This window comes from Temnothorax longispinosus, chromosome 1, assembly GCF_030848805.1.
Source record: "Temnothorax longispinosus isolate EJ_2023e chromosome 1, Tlon_JGU_v1, whole genome shotgun sequence".
NCBI lineage: Eukaryota > Metazoa > Arthropoda > Insecta > Hymenoptera > Formicidae > Temnothorax > Temnothorax longispinosus.
In genome coordinates, this window is record NC_092358.1 from 1,375,790 (window position 1) to 1,394,609 (window position 18,820).

At 40.5% G+C, this 18,820-nt stretch overlaps 3 protein-coding genes across 6 annotated transcripts; 1 reads left to right on the top strand and 2 right to left on the bottom strand.

Annotated features, from left to right (window-relative positions):
* Positions 1 to 221: 221 nt before the first annotated feature.
* On the bottom strand, positions 222 to 8,651 carry Dmpd (F-box protein dmpd). Of its 4 annotated transcripts, none has more exons than XM_071790416.1 (6): positions 8,119 to 8,651; positions 5,328 to 5,591; positions 4,997 to 5,245; positions 4,729 to 4,924; positions 4,288 to 4,652; positions 222 to 4,105 (listed from the first exon to the last, which is right to left on the bottom strand). In XM_071790416.1, exons 2-6 carry the CDS (start codon positions 5,553 to 5,555, stop codon positions 3,722 to 3,724), a joined length of 1,422 nt encoding a protein of 473 aa, XP_071646517.1. In that variant the 5' UTR covers positions 5,556 to 5,591; positions 8,119 to 8,651; the 3' UTR covers positions 222 to 3,721. The 4 variants fall into 4 exon arrangements, with proteins under 4 accessions (XP_071646517.1, XP_071646584.1, XP_071646654.1 ...); XM_071790483.1 differs by lacking the exon at positions 8,119 to 8,651 and adding an exon at positions 7,472 to 7,756; XM_071790553.1 differs by lacking the exon at positions 8,119 to 8,651 and adding an exon at positions 6,794 to 7,141.
* Positions 8,652 to 12,139: 3,488 nt separating this feature from the next.
* LOC139820943 (carbonic anhydrase 2) lies at positions 12,140 to 17,951 on the top strand. Its single transcript, XM_071791602.1, has 6 exons — positions 12,140 to 12,328; positions 15,498 to 15,539; positions 15,621 to 15,782; positions 16,315 to 16,562; positions 16,703 to 16,939; positions 17,104 to 17,951. Exons 1-6 carry the CDS (start codon positions 12,286 to 12,288, stop codon positions 17,341 to 17,343), a joined length of 972 nt encoding a protein of 323 aa, XP_071647703.1. The 5' UTR covers positions 12,140 to 12,285; the 3' UTR covers positions 17,344 to 17,951.
* On the bottom strand, positions 12,876 to 18,814 carry LOC139821531 (coiled-coil domain-containing protein 12). Its single transcript, XM_071792663.1, has 4 exons — positions 18,633 to 18,814; positions 18,416 to 18,554; positions 18,003 to 18,155; positions 12,876 to 14,859 (listed from the first exon to the last, which is right to left on the bottom strand). The coding sequence occupies exons 1-4, from the start codon at positions 18,758 to 18,760 to the stop codon at positions 14,785 to 14,787; spliced, it is 495 nt and encodes a 164-aa protein (XP_071648764.1). The 5' UTR covers positions 18,761 to 18,814; the 3' UTR covers positions 12,876 to 14,784.
* Positions 18,815 to 18,820: the final 6 nt, after the last annotated feature.

An 18,820-nucleotide genomic window follows, 5' to 3' on the forward strand; every position in this document is an offset into this window, starting at 1 on the left:
AAAATTATAAGTAAACTTTGAGAAATGTTTGGCATGTATCGGACCACGTGGATCAATAAGATCAATTTGCATTTTGTTACGAGTGACAATCAAAATTCAGTAAAGTCATAATTGTTGATATACGTATAATGTTCAACAATATAATAAAATAATTAAGTTGGAAATTAATTTTTAGCTCTCCGAGTAATGCGCGCGTGATAGACTGAAGTTAGAACGATAGATATGTTAAATTATGTTTATTATAAGGTGTATCTAATATATATATTTACAATCGCTTTAATACACGTAAAACCATTTAAGATAATATATCCGTTATTCCTCGGCGTTACCGCGCACCTCGCCGTAACGCTGGCAAATTGTGTTCCTACATCGTCGTTTTTTTTGTCTCCGTGAAGTGTACACGATTTCGGTATCATCATGGGTATTTGTCTATTGTGTACCTGAGGCAAGGACCGTTGCTTGCATTAAATACGCTTGCAGATAGCAAGGCTTCGGGGTGGAGCGAGTAATTCCACGATATATGTATATATATGTATAAATATATATATACACACACATATACATATATATATCCTTCTTTCCTCCCATTCGTTTCCCTTCCCCTCCCCCGCGCGCGCGCACAGCACTTCTCTACCGTCTAGAAAAATTATTCTACTCCTAATTCGCATATTCACTGTTATACTCGATCGTACGTCTAACTTAGATCCATAATATGCGTAGTACACGGTTCTACATTTGTATCGTTTCGGGGACGGATTATGTCGGAAAGCCGAGAAAGAGAGAGGAGCGTGAACTGTTTGAGACGGTGTCGTGTAGAAGACGCCGTCGAAGGTGTTATATTATATGTAATATATCATGTATTATATTACATATAATATGTGTGTATATGTGAGGTATGTTTATGTTTAGACTGAATTGCACCGAGACGGTCTCAGTCGACCAACTCAGTCTGGTTGGCGATTCTCTGTTCCCTTTTTCCACATATTATATTCATTATGAAAGAAAGATATTTCAGTTAGCTAAAATCATATAAAATCATACGCTAATGTCGCATTCTCAATTTAACTTTTGATTCGCATTGACTATTCAGATTGATAACTTGCCGTTCCTCTTACAATTAGTGTTAAAAAGAGGCAAAATCGAGAGATATTGTAGTCACCTGTAGAATAATTAAAAGAAAGGAGTATCGATCACAATTACAGAGAAAACAAGTTTGGTCATCAGCCAACCAGAATTAGCATCAACTGACATTGATGCAATTCGCCGCTGTAGCCGTCGATCCTGGATCTACATGTTCGTTCTTATAGGGGCCCGAATGACGAAATAGAGTCTCGATGCGAATTTCCGGGTAGTCTCGTCCTACGGATGTCCGTGATACACGTCGCCGCTGGTTCGCGAGCGACGTTCTGCAAGTGAACGTACAAGCATTTCGAAATTTCCGACACGTACGATTTGGCTATGCCCGCCCCCGCAATGCGCTATTCAACGTAACGTAAACATTAAGTGAAGTTTTACATGTTCGTTCGCAGCCAGAAACGTCCCACGTGTATTTTATATATTTTTCGGATAAAGGTCACTTTCCCGCGGTTAAATCGATAAAGCATCACATCGTAAATTCTCGTCAAAGTTCAAATTTAGTATATTATCTTCATACATATCACACATTCACCTCACACACGTATGCGCACCGCAACGTTCTCCCATTATATTCACACCCTAAGTTATCTCTGCTTTTCTTTTTCTCTAATTTCCTTTTGACATCGATAAAAAATTATATATATATATATATATATATATTTATATATATTTTTTTCATATATATTTCAATTATTTTATCGTTAATTAATTAATCGTTATATCTTATTGTTCCATTAAAGTTAAACTAAAGTGTTCTGCGTGTGGTATGCGCACCTCTGGCAAGTACCACTCAAATATATATACATACATATATATGTATATACATATATACGTACGTTTATACGCATATATATATATATATATATAAAGATATATGTACGTATATATTTGTAATATATAAAGTATTCACTTATATATTTATCTGTATTTTCCATTTTTCTTTTATAAGTATCATCATGAATAACTCACAATATCTAACTACGCTGCTTTGAGATTAATTGGGTAATCGGTGCAAATAAGACATTAATTGCTCCTACTGTACCAATAATTGTTTATCGCGCAAGGTAAACCATCAGACTTCCGGAGCCGATTGCAAATATCCTTGATTGTTATAATTTATAAACGTGAACGTCCACCATTTTAAATTTGGAACATGTTCTAATAAATACAAATTTCTGTCAATTTTTATTCATAACAAAACTTCATTTTTTTCCGTATAATATACAAAAATAGCATGATACCCAATTTTTTATCTAAATAGAATCATTCCTATAAATAATTATCTAGTTCTATTAATATTGCAATGTGTACGCCATTTCGTAATTGTTTTGGTAAAATGGCGCATTCATAAAAATAAACTAACACCCTTTCAGGTATCCATCAACATTTTGCTCTTTCGCGTACGATGTAAATTCTTTCCAGATATTTTCTGGTTGTTTCGCGTCTTAATACTGGGATGATACTTTTATCATAAAATTTTTTTGATTTTATCCAGCCACACGAATTCATATAATCTAAGTATGTGAACATTGACACAAATAATAGAGCTGGACGATAAAATATTTAATGATTGTAAAAGAATCAATTTTCTAATACAAACAAGCATAACTAATCAAAACGAATTGATATGGTTATTGGTTGTATTTGCAGTACCTGGACGAACCGTCGTAATCTCCCAGATATTTTCCCAGATACCTTTTAATCGATATCGCGAAATTAAATTTACTAGAGACTCTATCTCAAAATTTGTATGCAAAGTACCACAAGCTATGTTGTGTCATAACGCGATCCAAATACTCGAATAAATTTACAACTACTTTCCGAAAATTACTTGGTTTAGATCAATTCAATTTATGGAGAATACGATCCAAAAAAATTCTCAAATTTACAATTTTCTAAAAATTACTTGGTATGTACCAATTTGATTTATATAGGTTGCTTTATGAAATTTTAATGCTGTCTCCATTCCCGTATTATTTCATTCGATCGAAATGTTGAAGACGCGATTTTCAATCAACATTCTAGCAAGGGTACATTATTTTTAAAAATAAGACTGTACATTTTTGATCGAAGAGCAAAATGGAAGGCAAAGTGCCCGTCGCCACGACATTACTTAGTACGTTCTCTCGTACGATACCGCTGTTAAATGCATGACAAAAACAAACATGACAGACAGGATTTTAACCTTCTATCATCTTCAAGTGTACCGCGGCAATGACAATGAAAAAACAAATGAGTTCTAATAAGCATTTGAGAAAGTATAATTAGACGTTGCTTTACGAGCAAAGCGAATGATCGGCTAGGCTTCTTTAGAATATTCATCAATGTGCGCCATGTGCCGGCGACGTTAAGTCCAAGAAATAATCGCAAAACCAATTAGCGATGACAATCGCGGCGGCTAAAATTTTCAAAACGAGGTTCGTTGCGCGAGATGCAGGACGTTCGGTGAGGAATTTTGTACTCTTCTAAGATCATATCGGCTTGCTGACATAAAGAAACGCGCGTAAACCATCATAGAAAGTCCCCTATCTTCGGAAACTCATTAAACTGGTTGAATATTTGTACCATGATCAGTGTTATCAATTTATATCTTTGAGCGCTTAGCCTGACGAGACTTGGCAGTGCGACGTGATTTTTTCGCGGCATCGCCCGACGTTTCCTCTGCAGTAGATCTCCGTTTGAAGGATATCGAAGGCACGGGAGCCTTGGGGGGTGCCATGTCCACCGTCGGAGTCGACGGAGATTGCGTAACTACAGATTGCTGTATCACCTCGGTGGGGCTGTGGGCATCCGCGATCGGAATAAAGTCGTGCCCTTCGCCAAACGCATCCGGTAGCACTCCCTGATTGGCTAAAGCTTGTAAATCCTCTGTAGGGACTGGCATTGACTGGCCACAACCTACGCACACTGGTATTGCTGGTGACTTGGATCGCCAATATTGTAGTTCGGTTTTACACTTGTTCAATTCCTAGAAAAAAAAATGTGTATCTATAAGATGGGGAAATATAGATTTCTGTACTCAATTGAGAGTAAAAAAAACCAATTTACAATCCTACAATTTGTAAGATTAAGCTATAAAGCAAACCTTATATATAATAAATTAAATATTCATCTTTATTTCAAATTCCTGGAATATATCTGGATAAATACCTGTAGGAGTGTGCTGAATTTCCGCGACGTCTCTTCATTCTTTTTGTCGTTATCATCCAATCGAGTAGCGTACTCCACAATTTGTTTCTGTTGATCCGCAATTTTCGCCTTGCAACTCTTCAAATCCCTGCGCATCAATGTTAGCTGACTGTTGTACCGTCTCATGCCCTGTTTGATCTTGCGAATCCGTTTTCGCAAAACCATATTCGATTGCGGTGGTGACACATTGGACTCCAAAAGAGCAGGATCGTCTGAACAATGCGACGAAGAACCTTCTTCTTCTCCAGCATTGCCCGTTTTTCCATTTCCGACGGTCAGGGGCGCGGAATCCAGGCACATAAATGGTTTACTCACGCTACTAGAAGCTGCGACAACAACGTGCCATCAATAAAATTCTATTACGAAAGTATAGAAAAGTATTGAACCATTTGCTTCACTTACAGGAGAAGGTTCCTGCAAGATCCAGAAAATCGGCACCGAAGTAAGGAATTTCTGGTAATGTTGGTTCAATGTGCTCTTTGAAATATTCCATAGCCATAGTACTCAGATCAAACAATTCGTCTGTGACTTTGTAAGGTCTTTGTAATTTCGGAGTAACTTTTATGTAATAGAGAATGCGATAAACTTCGTCTAAGATCTGTAAAACGGAAATAGGATTTTTACTTCCGTTTCTCTACTATTGGGGGTTTAAACGTAATTATATATATACCTCGCCGGGAAAGAAGCAGCAATGCTTCCGTTCAATGTGCTTGCCGAAACTCATTTGCAGCAAGGTGAGTCGCATATGCAGAGTTTCTATAATATCCGACTCGCACGCTAACGGGTGATTCCGACGCGCGGACTCGCGTCTGGGCATTTGCGCTTTGATAGCCTGAAAACGGCTCAACATTTGAGCTTGTAGCTTTTGAAACGTAGAGTTCAGTATTGATCCACAAATGCGATCCAGTTGATGGCAAACCTATGGGATGAATGGGAGGTTTGCTACAGCACGTCACGTGGGAGAAATGAACTGACTTCACTTAGAATTTAGTGATACTTACCAGACGCATATGGGCTACCATATTGAAGCCTAGATAGCCGAAGATTTTCTCAAGGATCTCGACAGGTAAATCCAGGAGATTCAGGTTGCGTGATTCAATGGTGGCCCCATTGTTAGACGTGCCAGCCGTTACCGAATGGTGCTTTTTCAACGAGTTTACTTCTACTTCACCAACTGGTCCACTGCCACCGCTGCTTCCCATGTTACTCGACTGACGTGTCGACACCATCTTTTTTGTTTTTCAATAAGTGAGTTTATCCAAAATCTGAAGCAAAACAGGCAATGTTTTTCACAATAAACAGTAATAATACATATATAAACATGTTACATAAATATATGTAACACAATCAGAATTAGATAAACGGATATACTGTGCGTACGTAATTTAACATTTTCATATTCTCACGTATTTTCACAAGTTTTAAGAGATTGCAAGTTAGCAAGTGTTTTATAATAAAAAAAATTCTTTTAACATATTTTCAAGATTAGCATATTTACAGCGGCAAGATGTAGTATAAGTACACTCTAATAAATAATATTTAACAATAATTTTTATAATTTCTAGAAAGAAATATCAATAGGTGTATTTATAAAGAATGTTATAAGCGATTGTTATTGTACGTTGCGATTCACGGACTCCAAAGATAAAGAATGACATAGGTTAATCATTTTAAGTACACTCTCCGTAATGTATTCGTGTCACTAAAGCGTTTTATTTTTTTCCCACAATGAACAATGAAGTTTACGCGAGCTACTTCCTCTTCCCGCAGAACTTGTTTAAATACCAAACCCTGGCTGCAAGTCAACGAACTTGCTTCAGCGAGCATCTATCGAGGGTCCGAAAGTCCGAAGACCATTACACGAACGTGTATTGTGCAAGCGCTCCAGACACAAATCCAGACAAATAGTCGAAGAAATACAAACAGACGGATCGCGCGGAGCAGCACCGATGACACTCCAAATTAGAACGACGCGTCTTACGTGAGCGGAAACGCGCTCTTCGTTGCGAAATTCATTCTGATGAGGCGTTTTCGCCGTCGCTGCGGAATTATTCGTACCTAGGACGATCGCGCGAATCACCCGCACGTTGCGAGTGCCTCGGGTTCCCCGAGGTCTTTCGGGGTCACACAATCCCGTTCCCGTCGAGAAACGGAATATATCCGACGTCTAGAATCTGACGATCGGCAGGAAATTCGGAGGCAGACGGAGACTTTGGAAGAGGTGAACGGCACTGTGCGCGATGTGCGAGTCGCGCGCGCGTTGCGTAAACAAGATGCTGAGCGATGGTTACTCGGGTTCTCACTGATCACCGCACTCGAATCAAGTCCATCTCCTCGGGTCGCGTCGGCATCGCACGGCGGAACCGTGCTCGAGCACGGACTTTCGATTTTCCGACGATCGTACGTGGTCACTCTGACGTAGACGGGAACGGGAAGAGGGCCGGTCGTCGACCGAAATCAGGCTCACCCTCGGGCGGCGACGACTCCGTCTGGCTCGTGCGTGTCCCGCGTGTCCGTCCCGATCGCCAGATCGGAGCCGACGATCCGACGTGGACGTCGTAAACGCCAAACGTGTCGGAGTCGGAGTCCAAGTCGGAGTACGGCTGAAACCGCGGCCAACTCTATCAATCCAGGCCGGATCGGTACGAAGACGAGCGTTTAACGGTCGCGGGAAGAGATTCGCGCGGCGTCGCGGGGTGCCGAGGGGCGACGGGGGGCGGAGAAGGGGGAGGGAAGGAGACCGAGCCGCGGCGCGAACAAAAGGTCGGAGTCGAGTTAGGTGTCGAGCGCGACGAGCCGATTTCACCGTGAATGCAGCAGAGGGTTCGCTGCCCCCCGCGCGTCGTCGTCGCGCGGAAGCGAAGGAGGCTGGGGGGCCCTCTCTCCTGCTCTCCGCGATCGCCAGTACCTGGAGCGTGATATCGACTTCGGAAGCCTCACTCGCGAGATCGAGGTGTCTACTGTCTTCCCCGGAACCTGTCGCCCTTGTAAGGGAAACCGAGGAAACGGGGGACGGGGACGGGGACGGGGACGGCGACGGCGAGAGGGCGAGAGGAAAGAGGGATCCCGCCACCGAAGACGAGAGGCGAGACGCGAACGACGACGCGCGTAGAGAAACAAATGTTACAAATGTAGAGAAACAAACCGGGTGACCCGTGCGCGCGAGTAATCGATGCACCCGCGATCTTCTCTTTCTCCTCGCTACAAGACCGCTAGAGCCGCCTGGCTCTGGCCGAGAACGAGATCGGGCAGATAGAGAGGGAGAGAGGGGAAGAGGGGGAGAGAGAAGGGGAGGAGAAAGAGAACGAGGCTCGAGGGCTCGCAGGCTCCAGGCTCGAAGGGAGACGTCGAGACGACGAGTGCCCCGAGTTAGACGAGCGGCAACATCACTGTATCCGCGTTGGCGTTTTCAGCGACATTTTGACGGAGAGACTTCCCCGCCTCTCCTCCCCAACCCCCCACAAGCTACTCCCCGCTGCCGCGTTCGTTCTCGCTTCGTTTTACTGCCGAGCTTACACACACACACGCACACTCTCTCTCCCTCTCTCTCTTTCGCTCGCTCCTTTTACGTTCGTGATCGCTCCTTCGTCGTTTTCCTTTTTTTCGTCTTTCTCGTTCGTCCGCTCGTTTACTTACTCACTCACTCACACTCACTTACTCTTTCTCACTCTCTCTCTCTCTCGCCCGTTAAAAGCCCCGTGCAATTATGGCGCGGTTACACATAATCCCACAACCGAGGAAAAAATCGCCACTCCTCCCGCGGATAAACAGCTTTTCCCCAGTCCATTTTACCTGCTCCAGCTAGCTGTCCTGGCCGCGCGCATCCACGGGCACCCCGCACTGCCCCGCAGCACCGAGCACGTAGCTGTCGTAGCTCGCGTAGTAGCGAGTAGCGGCTCGGGGATCCGAGCTCTTTCTCCGTCTCTCTCCCTCCTACCCCGCTCTCCCTCCGTCCCTTCGCGAACGTATCGAAAATAAATGTTGTCACTGGCCGAGACAAGCAGGACGAGCTGTTGCTGTTGCTGGCTCCTCGCGAGTCGCGGGCACGCGAATGTCGCGAATATCGCGGACGGCGATGGCACGCGGGCACCGCGGCGCAGCGCACACCCGGGTTCCGCTTCCGCGGCGCGCGGCCGTTGCTACGCTCCAAAGCGGCGTACCGGGGGGGCACAACGCCGACGTCGTCGACGGCGGGCAACGGCGGCGCGGAGATGCGCACATACGTATTACCGCGGCGAGAATACGCGCTCGCGCTCGCGCGACGCGACACACACCACACCACCACACACGCTCCCGCTTTGACGCGCGCCGCGCCACACCGCGTACCGCGTGCGAACGTGCCACAACTGCCACACACGATCCACGACCGCACGCGTGCGCCAGGGGCCTTCTGATTGGTCGTCGCGACCAGTCGCGACGGTCGCGGCCGCGGCCGCGGACCAGTCCGCGTCGTCCGCGAGCCGCCTGAACGTAGCGACGCGAGCGGATAATCGCGATGCGCGCGCCGATCGAATCCTAGGGGCTTTTCGACCGCCGCGCTGGGGGCATTTCTTTGTCGCGCGACGCCCGCGCAATCTGAACGTTGTCGCGAACTCACGACTACTCACGACCGACGACGGACGGAACGTGGCGAACGTGCGCGGGAGGGAGAATGACGGGAATGACGACGATGACGACGTTACTGAATTTCCTGAATGCTCTTCTCCTCCCCGAACTCCGTAGTTTTTACAGAACGATTCAGTTGCGCTTGCGACTTGCGACATCGTCGACGTTATGCAAGCGTGCGCGTATGTTTCTTTTCGAATCTCGAAGCGAAATTTAAATTGTATTCTTTTGAACTTTGGCCCGTACTGTATTCATAATTCGTTCTTATTTCAAGACTGTTGTAAGATAATGTCTTAAGATGCTTAATTTTACGATTCTGTTATTGGTTTAAAACATCTTAAGATTGTATACTTAAGATTGTCTTAAATATAAGATCGGATTATAAGTACTGGCCTCTATAAGTCCGTGTAACACCTTCAGATCGTGTTTAAAGCCTGATGGAATCTGGGGTCTGAGGGTCGTTATCGTTCTTAATTTATCTAACTTTTTACATCGTGCCATTGAGAGTCATATAATAATTACGACTCGATAATTGAAACCATAAACGGATATAATATTTCAGTCATCGGATCAACGCGGTTTTGATAGCTTTTGTTGTAACGTGTATAGGTTGATGAACTTTCGACGATTACGTTTCTACAGAGTTTTCGCCACAAGAGAGATAACGTCTTATCTTTGCTGGATACGCGAATTAATAAATGAACGAAGTAATGAACCTACGTGAAAATGCATTTAATTTATTTACTTGGCGATACACATAATATACATAATATTAATATTTATGTAACGCGTTACGAGAGAAATAATTTCTGTATAGCGAGACAAAATCGCGTGTTAATGCGACGAGCAAGCTGATTGCATCTCACAGTAAATTAAATGCCGTATAAAATACATAAATATAATGACGAGAGAGAGACACTCGAAACAGTTGTAATTATTTGTCTTCATCACCTTTCCATTTGTATAGGCGAACAACAGGTTACATCGCGCACACCAAGCACCATGACGATGATACGCGGCGTCGACATAATCGGGTAACCAGAACCACAAATTGCGAGCTGTATCGCACGCATTTACCTTTACCCGATTGTTATCTCAATTTCTGGCGTTGTGCAATCGACAAACAATAGCTGAGCGGCGAGCGGCAACATTACGCCTCCGTCGTTCATTCCGGCGCTGCATTGTTAAGCGTGGCCACTTACGTTAATTTTCCAGAATTTCTAGCAGCGATATCTCGTCCCAACGTTATAACGCACGAATCCTAATGAGCGTGACACTTTGCATCGCACGCGCATCGGCTGACGGTTGATCTTTTATCATCATGCATTGCAGGCATAATATGCGCAATTCGGTCACATATAACGCGTTTGTCCTGCAGCCAGTCCAGAATTAAAGTCAACGTGCACGAAACGCGAATGCCGAATCGATCTCGAGGAGAAAACACTTGAATCATTCCTTGATTCCGCGCGATCGATCATTTCTTACGTAATGTACCGTTACCCGGTGCACGAACGTATTGTTCTCGATACAGATATTTCAATAGAGCGAGAACCTGGAAAAATTCCGTCTCCGATCGTGCTTTTTTGCATCAATCTCGCTCGATCCGTCCTCGCTCGCGGAGATTTCTATTATACATCCACCGCCGTTTATTATGGTGAAACGCTTGCGAAATCGAACGCGTTGCCCGACAGTCTCGATGAAATTCTTGTCTGTAACACTTAAGTATCGCCCGAGTCGACAATATTTCGCGCGATATTTCGATGTTTTCTCGGAAGAGAGCGAAATATTAAACCTAATTACCTAAACAGGTATTTTTTTTTATCTACGTGAAAATGATATATAAACTGGCGTGTATGCGTAAAATAAGGTCGAGTACAACATTAACATTTATACTCGACCTTATTTTACGCGTAATTATCTAATGCACTTTCCGCATTTCGTTTTTACGTATTTCTGTGTACTGTTTTTTTTTTTTTTCAGAAGCTACATTGCGCTAAAAGATTTTCTCGTGATTGAAAATTAGAGATGATGTATATATTGTATATATAATGCGAACGTAAGGATATAATAATTAGTCTCTCGTTGATAGAATCCGACGATAAAAGAACGTCGTTTTCCCCATTACGTTATTGATAAAAACAGGATGTTATTAATCTTTCAATAGCCAATTTGAGAAATGAGATCGCGACGTGTATAACAAATCTGCTGGGGATTACGGTCGTTGGGTTGGATTACGCCGGAGAAAACCGCAGAGAATAATTTTCGCGAAACGGAAGTCGAGGAATACCGAAAAGCGCGACGGTAGGAAGGTACCGTAAGTTATTCATCACATATCGCCGGATATATTCACGAGATTTCCGCCTGTGCTAGTCAAACGGACTGCTAAATACTAAATAACACAGCAAACACTAACGGGCTGCATTGCTTGATATTAAACGCGTGCAAAGTTGCACTCGTGAAACATATACGTCTATACAGAGCGTTAAATATATCGTAAGATTTGCTCAAGCGAGGACCTCGCATCTGATTGCCAAACTTTTAAGCGTTCCTCGACGTTCATTTTTTTTTGCTCCGAAGAATTTAAGTTGCATTGCCAAATTTATCCATTAAAAAATGTAATAAAAATAATATTTTAATATATAATTGTTTGGAAGAAATTAAAATAATTACTCTTAACAATTTACCTTTTCATTGAAAAATATAAAATAATTCCAATGCAGAGATTACTCGCAAAAAATTGAGCGCATATTTTTAAAATTCCGAGTCTTTGGAAGCCTTTAATATGACAAAAAGAAGGGGAACGAGGAGAAGCAGACATATATAAACGTAGACTTTTAAAAGTTAAACATACTTATTATCAGAATAATAGGAGTGATAGATTTGTACAATAACAAGCTTTTAAGCTGCCCATAATTTTCGAGCTAAATCGCGAATCACTGTATACATGCAGTACAAAGGATTTGAGCAATCAGCCCGCGATTTGCCAGTTTGATTATCAAAAGCAAGCGGATTTATGCCAGTCGTTATTTACGTCGCCTATTTTTTTTATCTATTGTAGTTTTCAAGGTCGCATCTCGAAATCATTACTCGCCGTGTTGATTTCGTAGATCGTCATGAAACAAATCGTGTTCTTCCCTCTTCGCTGTCGACGCGACGACGCAAAGTCAATCGCACGTCGCGAAATAGAAGCGGCGAACTCTTATTTAACATGGTCGACCGAGCCGGCAGTACTCAGTCTACCACCGGCCGTAATACAGAAATATTCGCATTACCTCGCTGATTCCTCGACGAATCGGCGAGTCGTTGGGAGTGCCGCGAGATTTCATGGTGTACGCGCTGACGGGGTGAACGATCATGGTACTTTCGGTCGTTTATCTCGGCCTCCTCCTCCTATCGGGTGAGTCTCCGCTTGAACCTTCGGCACGATCACTTTGGAACAGCTCCTCGCTCCTCTGCATAAACCTAACGTCGCTCGAAGATGCTTCTTCAAGCTGTTGTTCTCAGACATGTTGTTCTTTGCGGATTGTAGAATTGCAGATTCGGTAATCTTAAATATTCATGCGGCATTAAAATACAAAAATACCATGGCATTTGCGTTTTGACTTTAGAAATAAGATTTTAAAAATAAGATATCAGATAAGATATTAGTACTTTATAGTCGTTTTAATGATTACATAGAATAATATCATAAAACTGTTGAACATAAAATTGATGTTGTTTTATACGTAGAGGTCGTATCAAGTTCTTGTTAAATATTGTAGAAAAATATTTGTATGTCTGTTTGACTGACAATGAGTTGCGATGATTATTTGTTAGTAACAAAGAAAATATTAAAATCACGACATTAACTTCAACGAGAGATTATGAAGACAATGATAATGAAGACAATAATAAAATTATCCGATGTTTCCTGCAAGCTTGTCATATGTGAATCTCGCGATTGAAAATATTATGTCTCGATAACAAGCAATAGTGTGTAACTTACCAAAATCATCATGCTACAGACGTATTTTTATTTTCAAGTACGATAAAATGTGATTGAGCTACACGCGAGTAAAACGAAATAAAACAAATAAATTATCTGTCTCATTAAGTCGATTAATGTATATATAAGACACGTGACTTAAATTTCAACTACAATACCCGAATAGTATTATTAAAAGATGAATGTTTAGTGCACATGATGAAGTGCATTAATACATTGAAATTATTGCTGAAGATGACCGCAAAACATCATACAGGGAATACAGGACGTGCGATTAAGATGCCAATTATAATTTTATCAACAGAGATTCTGCTATATGTAACAAAGCTCAATAACAATTTAATTTAGCAGGTATTTTCGCAAGTTTCCGTTTCCAATACTTCAATATGTATTTCAATATTGTATGAACGCTATGTCAAACTGTAGAAACAATCGTTATAACTAACGATACAGATATAATGATCATCGTGCAAAAGTGATGAGCGTAATTTGACGGATTGTTCTCGTGACACACGTCAGGCGAATCATTATGTTAAGTTAAATCAGCACAAATAAATGTAGTTGTATATCATCATCCGATCGAGTAATTTTACATATTGAATGCAGAAAACTCTCTTCAACAGTCTTGAACAGAATTATGTATTATTGCGTTGTTCGGAACGGAAAAAATTGAATTTTTATCTGAAGCGACACTTTTTTCGTAATCCATTACGCCGTTAAATGATTGTCAACTAATCCTTTCGAGGTAGACTAATGTCTCATATTTTCTTAGTGAGTCGTCTGATAAAAGTTGCCATGTAGGTATCGAAACGGTATTATCATTTTATATAGGTTTTTATGTGTGTGCCTGGTGTGCGCCATTTCTGCTGTCGTTAAGACGCGCGTCTTGACGAGTAATCAGTTGTAATTAAAGAAAGGACCTAGAACTTGAGAATTGCATAATCCCTGATGATCATCACACGTTGTTGTAACGCAAGCACGAAACATTGCTATCGCTTTCGAGGCTTGTTTGCTATCGTAAAAATGTAAATTTACAAGCGATACGCATGTATGCATCATCCTAAGAGACAATATTTGATGGATCGACAAATGGAATGTTAAGGCACATTTAGTGAAAGAATTTTTTTTTATCAAGTACAGACGATGTTGCGAAAGCTGATGTTCGAAAGTTACACGCTTCAAAAGTTTGAAATTATAAAGCGTAATCGAGTAAAATCGCTTAATGTGTGAAGCAAAACGTCGTGCATTTAACTTTAAAGAGAAATTCTAACGATAAATTATAAGTGAAGGCCTCATGCGCAAACATACAGTTTGCATCGTTCTGTCAAATTGTCACAGACGTAGTAACTTTGGGACAATTCGCATAGCCAATAGCCACGCAATATCGATCTCTGTGATTTTGTTATACAAAATTAATGGAATCGTAATCGCGTCTACACGAACGTTCATCTTTTTCTGAATATATTTCAGTCTATTGTTAGAATAGGCTATTGTTTGAAGGCTGTTGTTTGAACAGCCTTTTTTGCAGTTGGTTAAATTCAATTCCCTCGTTTCTTTGATTTACATATGTTATTATCCTTATTATCCTTATTATTATATGTTCAAAAGCAAGCAGGTAATACTTTTAAGATATAACATTTTTTACCGATTCTTCGACCAGTAGCGATTATTATTCGATTTCGCGAGATATTTTTATCATGCATAACGTTGCAGTTTTTTTTTTTCGAAATTTCGCGTTATCGTCAGATGTCTCGGACCTCTGTAGACGATGTCTCTCTTGCATGTGTCTCACGTAATCGTACGTGCAACAATAAAGATTTTGCGTAATGGAAGAAGGACGCCGAGGATGTTCATCATTCTCAAGATAATCACTTTAAATCAGCCAAGGATTTCCAGACGGTGTCACGTCGACGGTCCCCACACTCCTCACGTAACCGTTTGGACTAAAAAACACGAAAACAATATTCTCGAGTAAAGCGTCTCTCATCGCATATGTCGAGCAGATGTGGGGAACCTTAAAGCAACCAGGTGACGACTTGCCCACCGAATAAGTACCGGCAGAAAAGAATCGCGAGTACACTCGTTAGCTAGATAATCAAGAAGCATTCTGGCGCATAATAAGCGCGCGGAAACGGCCAATTGTCTTTCAAGAGACAGAGAACTTCGAATGCACTTTCAACTTCCGCGAAAATCTTCGGCCGATCCGTTAGAAAGCGCATCGATAATATCTGGGCTGAGCTGAAAATATTAATATATTTTCTATAACAATTAAGTTATCAGTTATCACATCTCTACGAATTTCAAGAAGTTGAGATTGAAGTTATCTTCCTCTTTCAATAATTTTTTATTTTCAGACATAAAACTTTACCAGAAATTACTTGTTTATCGAAACAAAGCCGTATATATGTTTTCTTCATGTAACATTGCATTCATGTACTCATTCTTATTCATATCATTCATTATCGTAATCGAAACTTTATTTTATTAGCATCGCCCATTATTATTCGCTATGCGTTTTTCTTTTTACGAGATTTGTGTAATGAGCGACGTGTAAAATTAGTAAACATTTTTATTTTTTCAGGTCTCTGTCGCGGTCAAGAATTCAGTTACGAGGGAAGTCTAGGTGAGTCTGACAGAGAAGTTCGTTATTCGACGTTCATTGATAATGATGCACTTCGAAATGAGATCAATCTTGTTTTCGCAGGTCCGTCGCATTGGGGTGATGAGTATCATACGTGCATTGGGAAACATCAATCGCCCATTAACATAGAGGAGCACAATGTGAAGAACGTCAGCCTACAGCCACTGAGATTGATCGGCATTGACAATCCGTGCCAGTCGTACGTGACGAACACCGGTCACACGGGTAAGAATTTCACGGTTCGGTTCTACATTCGGCACGCCGAGAAAGAGACATTGGATTCGTTAGCTCGAGGTTTTCTCGCGGTTCGCGTTAAGTATTCCCGTTGGGAAACCCCTCGCGATTACATTCACGAGGATTAAAGTCGTTTCGTTACGATATAATTGGGACGATAAAACAAGGAAATGAGAAAAAACAGATACTTTGTACCTTGTAATTATAAATATCCTGGTGTACAAACGAACTCACAATAAATCACATGAATGTTAAATAGAAGTGACTAAAACGCTGACAAGATAAAAAGTTCGCAAACGATTCGTATACGTATCATTACTGGCGGTTAAATCAGCGTCGTAACGATCTCAATCATGTTAATGTAATACGTAATCGAGCTCAGATATAGAGATTACTTTTAACACGTAATATCGATGTTACATAAAAAGATATATATCTTTAATATAATTGCATACAACACACTGATGTCTTTAATATTTTAATAATTGCTGTTGCATGCAACTTTTTTTTTCTTCCAATCAAGTCATGCTGAAAACCAACGAATCCAAAGCAGCCATGCTGTCCGGAGGACCCTTAGAGAATAATATCTACGTGTTTGAACAACTGCATTTTCATTGGGGCCAGAACGATTACGAGGGATCCGAAGATTTAATTAACAACCATTCGTTCCCGATGGAAATGCATGCTGTGTTTTACAAGGAGGATTACAAGTCGATGGATGAAGCTCTTAAGCACGAAGATGGTCTGGCTATTTTAGCATATTTGTACGAGGTAAGAGATCACGTCGATTTCGAAATTTTACTTTGTATCTTTTATACGTTATTATAATTAATCTTCTTGCATCGTTATAATTTTTTTTAAAATAATCTTACATGTTAAAAAAAAGTCTGTTTTTTAATAAAATCATGCAGATAAGCCCTCAACCGAATCCAACGTACGAACCGATTGTAAAATTATTACCTGACATAGAAGCGATGGGTAAGGGAAAAGTATTGCAAGAGCCTTTGTTATTGGAAACAATACTTGTGCCAGATATTGCGAACATGCAGGACTACTTCACATATAACGGCTCATTAACTACTCCACCTTGTCTCGAGGTTGCTACGTGGATTGACTTTAAGGATCATCAAGAATTATCGCGCGAGCAGGTCTCTTAACATGATTTGCGAGTACTATAAACATTTCTCTAACGTTATAATATTATTTATAAATTGATAATTTTTTGGCACAGATTTTCAATCATTTAAACTATGTACATATATGTCTGCAAATTTGATACGTAAGAACACGCAGATTTCTTGTTTAATTTCAGTTGTCTGCATTTCGTGACTTACGGAACCCACAGGGCAACAAACTGACTCACAATTTCCGGCCGGTGCAGCCTTTGGAAGATCGAGTAGTTCTTCACAACATTCCGCAAGAGCATAGCACGCCGAGTAACATTTCTGAAGACCATCATTTTGATGGGCATTCTGGACAACGGAGTGTCAAGGTGCCGATTCTGTTCGTTGCATTAGGAGCTCTTGTGGCAATCTTTCTGTTTGCCATGTGAAATCCTTGATACGAAATATTCTAGTCAAAGAGTGTTTTTCAATTGTTATCGTAACCTTTGAAGGAAGAGAATGACGACAATTAGTAAACTATTACTAAGCGAAAAAGAATCTAATTTTATAATATTGTTTGACGGTTAAGATATTTAATTGAGTAAACGCTCTAAAATAAAGTTTTATGATTTCATGTAACTAGAATACATTTTATGTGATGATTTTTAATTTAACAGCAATAATTTAATTATTTCTTAACATTGTAACAGCGACATAAGCAATTCAAGATCATGACACACACAGCACACATATACATACATCAATTAAAACGTTATCTTTACACATACATTAATCGCAATCATTTAATTGTGATTAATAGTGACATATAACAGTTGCCAAGATAAAATGTTTGCATTAAGATTGAATTTTAAAATAAATAAATGTGTCATTCTCCATGCGAGCGAGTTCAAGTGAATATTTAATTCATAAGGAGCTATATCAATTATTTAGATACCTCATGTGCTACATATAAGAAATAATGATGAATTACAAATATATAAATGTTGATTATTAAATATATATTCTATAAATAAAAAAAATATAATTTATTACGAAATATACATATTTTTGATAACGATACTATTCATTCTTTGTGAGAATTATTTACGTAAGCTGCTAAATCTTGTTGGCCTTGTTTGAGACGTGCCCTCACTTCTTCTGCTATCGCTTTCTGCGTTCTCCTCTCTAATATTTCCAATTTTTTGGCTATATCTCGCTTCAGATCCCAATCAGGCTTTCTCGGTGCTAAATTACTGATATCCTAGTAAGTGAAAAAAGTAAACAAAATAAAAATTGTTTGTGAGAAATCGTGACAGAACGCTGCAGAAATATGGCCATATCGAGGAAATATATAATTCTATATATGTACATATATACATAGAACTTTAGCAGATTATTCTTGATCAATAAATTCTTTGACAATTTTGAATCACGTTCTAGTAAAAACATTGAAGGGCCATCATCAGTAAATAAAAAGTAGTTTAATAGTAGAACAGATTTTGTGGAACGTCCCAAACTTACCAGTTCCTCGATAACCACTTTACTGTTCGCAGCGTCCAGTTGCTCCTGAACTACAGCTTCCACATCGCCGGGTTTCGCATCCTCTATCACATTATTCTTCAAACTTTCGTCCTGCGGCTTATAACTCCGAAATTTTGGCCTGAAAACACAAGACTCTGAGCACGTCAACGGCAATGTGAGGTTAGATTTCAATCTGTATCTTTAAAATAAAACTTACTTTGGCAAATTTTCGACCGTGTCGTTCTCATTTTCTTTGCCCTCTTCATTCTTTCGTTTGAGCGCCTGAAGTCGTTCTTTTCTCTTCAAAGCTTCCTCCTCTAACAAGCCAATTTTCTCTTCCGTCATTTTCAAATAATAAACACTCGTAAAATCACAGATGACACTTGGCTAGTAACTCTGGAGCAA

What these genes read in the sequence shown, in the direction of transcription:
- LOC139821531 (XM_071792663.1), bottom strand. Translation starts at nt 18,760, where the DNA reads ATGACGGAAGAGAAAATTGGCTTGTTAGAGGAGGAAGCTTTGAAGAGA. An exon ending in AAGTGGTTATCGAGGAACTG is followed by an intron (nt 18,156 to 18,415) that starts GTAAGTTTGGGA and finishes TTCACTTACTAG; the next exon opens with GATATCAGTAATTTAGCACC. An exon ending in AACAAGATTTAGCAGCTTAC is followed by an intron (nt 14,860 to 18,002) that starts GTAAATAATTCT and finishes CGTGTTTTTTAG; the next exon opens with TCCAAACGGTTACGTGAGGA.
- Dmpd (XM_071790416.1), bottom strand. Translation starts at nt 5,555, where the DNA reads ATGGTGTCGACACGTCAGTCGAGTAACATGGGAAGCAGCGGTGGCAGT. An exon ending in GCTGCTTCTTTCCCGGCGAG is followed by an intron (nt 4,925 to 4,996) that starts GTATATATATAA and finishes TCCGTTTTACAG; the next exon opens with ATCTTAGACGAAGTTTATCG. An exon ending in TCTTGCAGGAACCTTCTCCT is followed by an intron (nt 4,653 to 4,728) that starts GTAAGTGAAGCA and finishes TTGTTGTCGCAG; the next exon opens with CTTCTAGTAGCGTGAGTAAA.
- LOC139820943 (XM_071791602.1), top strand. Translation starts at nt 12,286, where the DNA reads ATGGTACTTTCGGTCGTTTATCTCGGCCTCCTCCTCCTATCGG. An exon ending in CAGTTACGAGGGAAGTCTAG is followed by an intron (nt 15,540 to 15,620) that starts GTGAGTCTGACA and finishes TTGTTTTCGCAG; the next exon opens with GTCCGTCGCATTGGGGTGAT. An exon ending in AAGAATTATCGCGCGAGCAG is followed by an intron (nt 16,940 to 17,103) that starts GTCTCTTAACAT and finishes GTTTAATTTCAG; the next exon opens with TTGTCTGCATTTCGTGACTT.